The following is a 4,427-nucleotide window of genomic DNA, read 5'->3' on the forward strand; positions in this document are numbered from 1 at the left end:
GCAGTCTGCAGCCTCCTCACTCTCTGGAGACTTGGACAAAATCACAGACTGGTCAAACAAGAGGAACATGTCTTTCAATCCTGACAAATCTCACACTCTTACTATGTCTCTCCGAAAAGATCGACTGGACAACCCTCCCATCTACTTTCTCAACAATCCTCTCCAAGAAGTTCTGTCGCTCAAGCTTTTGGGTCTCACTATCTGCCATGATCTTTCTTGGGAAAACCACATTTCCAAGCTGGCCTCCAAAGCCAGTCGCCGACTGGGCATCCTCCATCGTGCGAAGTCCTTCCTCGGCACACCTGAGCTCCTCACCACATACAAGGCTTTCATCCGCAGCTCAATGGAATACTGTTCTCCCCTATGGGCCGGTGCTCCTGCCTCACACCTAGCTCGGCTTCACGCTGTCGAAACCAAAGCTTTCAGAATTATTGGAATCTCCCGCGATGAAGCTATCTCTGAGGGCCTTTCACTCACTCACCGCAGGCAGGTAGGTGGTCTTTCTGTCTTCTACCGACTCCTCTCCGGCCTTGCACCCCCAGCTCTCTCTGTGCTCTGTCCCCCAAATATTCCTACAGGTCGCACAAGATCTGCCAGCAACCCTCTGATGGTTAAACTGCCGAAATCTCGGCTCTCTGCTCACCTTCACTCTTTCATTCCTCTTTTCTCCCGCCTCTGGAACAAACTCCCTCACTCCCTTCAATCCCACTCGTCCCTCCAGGTCTTTAAAACAGCTGTTCACCACCATCTCTTATCATCCCCCATCCAAAACCTTGATCTTTTCTACCCCCGCTAATTCACCCCAGATCCACCTTGTTTGAAATTCCAACTTCTTTCCTGGAAGTCCTGGCAGTGTCCATATGTTTTATACCTCTCCCACCCCCACCCCCCCTTCCCATGCCCCACCCCAATGCCCTCTCCCTCTCACAGATCTCTCGATGTCTCCATGTCTCTCGGTCCCTGCTCTCAAAATAATGTTGTGTTTGTGTCCTTCCTCCTCTCTCCCCATCTTGTCTACCGCTCCCGATGTTATATGTTTTATGTGTCGGTTTGTTTTTCTGTGTGATTAATGTTCGCTCTTTCACGAGCCTCGATGTTGTATACAAAAAAAACAAAAAAAAAAACCACGAAGCGGATTTTGGAGACTCACCGATCCTGTGACGTCCTCCAGTACCGGCGTTGCCGGGCGGGGGAAGGGAGACCCGTACATTCCCAACCCGTACATTCGCCCTCTCGACTCAAGCTCACTCGGACAAAAGCCTCGCACAAATTACACCGTGAAGGCCCAATGGTCATGTCTATGCCACAAATCACGGGTGCACTGAATTGAAAATATATAGAACGCTCATACTCCGTGAAAAGTGAAGCCGCCGTGTCGCCATCTTGGTCAGCACGACTCGACCAACTCGCTTCGCGGATCTCGTTTTGTGCGGCAAGAAACTGCTCCAATCGGTTATGGAAGGGTTGTGGAAAGACGTTTCACAGCTGTTTCAAAGACATTTAATTCATATCGCACAAAATCGATACAAAACACGATCGCATAAAAGGTGAAGTGACGTGTGACGGGATGGAACATCACGTGATCGCTCTGAGCGAATCAGTCTGGCGGGCGGGAATGGAACATCACGTGATCGCTCTGAGCGAATCAGCGAGCTGCTCTGGAACCGGCTGAGATTAGCGGGTACTTCGCTGAAATGCGCTGAGGTAAATATGAATAAAAAATATGGATCGTCATATTTTGAGTTCGGCCATGTTCGTCCCACGCTCAATGGCCATGTCTATGTCAAATATCAAGCGCGTAAGCTTCTCCGTTTAGGAGTCTATCGGCAACATTACACACACACACACACACACAAACTGTGTTTTATATATTAGGCTAGTGGCCAAATTGAAAAAGGGGCCTAAAATGTGAGAAACCCCTACCCACGGTAGAACAAGTCACAACCTATTTTTTCTTGAAGAGGGATGTTTGGGGAGTTAGAAAATCATGGTTGTGAACCTGAGATCATTGCACAACATTTTGAAAATCACGTTTACATATGTACCACTGCAGACTGCAAAAATGGATTTAATCGCCACAGATTTTGGCTCATATATTTGTTAATACTGGTGCTACAAACACAAATTTGGTACCAAAATGTGCGGAATGATGACATATATATGTGTAAAAACCATTTGTGATGTAACAAAGGCTTTTGTGTGACCTACAGGCAAAAATAGTGGAATTTTGCGCAATAAATCAGCTTCGGGTTTACCAATAAATATCAACTAAACAATTAATTTCTTCATAAGTATTTGAGTTGTATTACTACATATTACATCAAAATAACCCTCTATCATTCTCCTTTTTAGAAATATAACTCATAAAGATAAATCAGTTGAATTAATAGAGTTATTACCGAAACCATATGTCACCCCCCCTAAAAGTAACCGACATTGATTAATTTATAATACATGTATATGCATTAATCAAACAAGAATGATTTTAAATCCAGTTGCAGAAAATCAATTTTGAGCTTGATTGCCTTTTTCTAAAACTACTGATATATACTTATCTTTAATTATTTCATTTCAGATGCTTGTGCTGACAATTGATCTGCAATTATGGATCTGGAACCACCTGTTGTGAAGCGTCGTAAAATTGACACTGACCACTGCATCATATGCTTTAAACCTTTAAACCCCATACGGTAAAGTACCACAGGTTATGCTATTCACACTATATTTCAGAACGGAACATCACTGCTGCAATTCGTAAATCAGGAGAGGAAACAATGGGCACATTACATGATGAAGCTTTTGATGAACTGAAATGTTATCTGGAACAAACTGTGTTCTCCAAAACTAAGACAGTGACACCCCTCGTTCATCTGAAAGATGAATACGTTGGATATTTGGTTTCACTGGGTACCACGAATGCAGAACAGTATAAAACTTGGAAGTTGAAGGAGCGATTAACTAAATATTATGGTGACCAAATAGTCTGTGGAACATTTGATGGCCACACTGACATCATATGCTCTTCTTCTGTGACCTTAGGTGATGCCCTGAGAAAAGCCACGATTCTGCAGAGCATGACTGATGAACCAGAATATGAAGACATCCCGTCTGATGTACCATCAGCCATAGATAGTGAAATGCATACTTTGCATGCTGCAGCTGGTATCCTGAGGAAGCACATGGCTGATATCGAGCATGTTGGAAATATGTATGCACCTGTCGAGGAAACAGATATTCAGCACTGTGCAGAATTCGTTCCTAATACACTCTACGACTTTATTCAGTGGTGCACCAGTGAGAAATCACACACGAATGTAACCAGCTGTGGTGATGAAGGTGTTATGAAGAACAACCTGAGGACGATCGCCATTTGTCACAATATAATATCACAGAGCCGTCGAGTGTACGCCACAATAACGCTTGGTTTAGCCTTGCAGGTGCATCATGAATTGGGAAGCAAGCATCTCATTGACATGCTTCATGAATTAGGACACTGTGTGTCCTATGATGAGGTGAGACGTTTCCTCACGTCTGTGGCTGTTGATCAAACTGCCCCGGAGGATATTTACATCCCCAAAGTTCTTCAAAACCTACGCTGCATCGATGAGTATCCGATCGTCGACGCTGCTATAGATAATTTTGATCAGAATGAAGCTACATTGGACGGAAAATCCACTACTCATGCCATGGCAGCTGTGCTGTTCTACAGAGGAAAGATCCAACATGACAACGGTGAAGGTCAGGGCATTCCACGATTGCCACGGAAATCGCTGTCCGTGGGTGAAAGAGCTCTGCCATGGTCTGAAGATCTGCAGAGGTAAGCAAGTAACTTACATAATCATGTTCACAAATCCAATATATATTATGAACAGTATTACAGTATGTACATGTATTTTGGTAATTGCAGTGGTAATGAGATACATGATTCTACAATTGGTGAGAACCTTTATGTGTATGGTGTTGGTTTTGCTTGTCAGTAGTTATAGGTGTAGTATGTAGTACGTCTTTGAACACATGGGTGCAGGCATCACAAACTTAGTGAAAGTGTATATTTTATGCTCCCAGTAACTTACATGTTTTGTGTATTCCTTTAAGGTATAACAAACCTGCCAAACGACCAGAGCCACCGCCTGTCAATGATGTGTCATTAATCGACGTTGACAAGGACAGTTCGGAACTCAAAGCAGCTGAATCCAAAGATCTAGCATAGAAAGTTTACCGTATTGCCAATGATGAGAAGCAGGCTGTTCCATCGTGGACTGCATCCAATGCGTTCCTGTCAGAAAGAAACCTACCAGTTGCAACCACGTGTTACTTACCTTTTATCCGTGCTCCTCCAACAGACCTTTCCACCATATACACCATCCTCCTGAGGTTGGTCCAGATCGCTGCTAAACTCGGACAACCACATATCCTAGTAACAGCTG

General features: G+C 44.0%; 1 protein-coding gene across 1 annotated transcript; it reads left to right on the top strand.

The window, feature by feature from the left end:
* The first annotated feature begins 2,774 nt into the window (after positions 1–2,774).
* On the top strand, positions 2,775–4,210 carry LOC144890762 (uncharacterized). Its single transcript, XM_078772572.1, has 3 exons — positions 2,775–2,907; positions 3,040–3,817; positions 4,096–4,210. The coding sequence occupies exons 1-3, from the start codon at positions 2,775–2,777 to the stop codon at positions 4,208–4,210; spliced, it is 1,026 nt and encodes a 341-aa protein (XP_078628698.1).
* The last annotated feature ends 217 nt before the right edge of the window (positions 4,211–4,427 follow it).

The sequence above is a fragment of the Myxine glutinosa genome, chromosome 2 (assembly GCF_964187855.1).
Source record: "Myxine glutinosa chromosome 2, kmMyxGlut1.1, whole genome shotgun sequence".
In the NCBI taxonomy this organism is placed as follows: Eukaryota; Metazoa; Chordata; class Myxini; order Myxiniformes; family Myxinidae; genus Myxine; species Myxine glutinosa.

Excerpts from the sequence above, each read along its gene's own strand:
- LOC144890762 (XM_078772572.1), top strand. The coding sequence starts at position 2,775 with ATGGGCACATTACATGATGAAGCTTTTGATGAACTGAAATGTTATCTG. Across the intron at positions 2,908-3,039 it reads TGGATATTTGGTTTCACTGG|GTGATGCCCTGAGAAAAGCC; the intron begins GTACCACGAATG and ends CTGTGACCTTAG. Across the intron at positions 3,818-4,095 it reads TGGTCTGAAGATCTGCAGAG|GTATAACAAACCTGCCAAAC; the intron begins GTAAGCAAGTAA and ends TATTCCTTTAAG.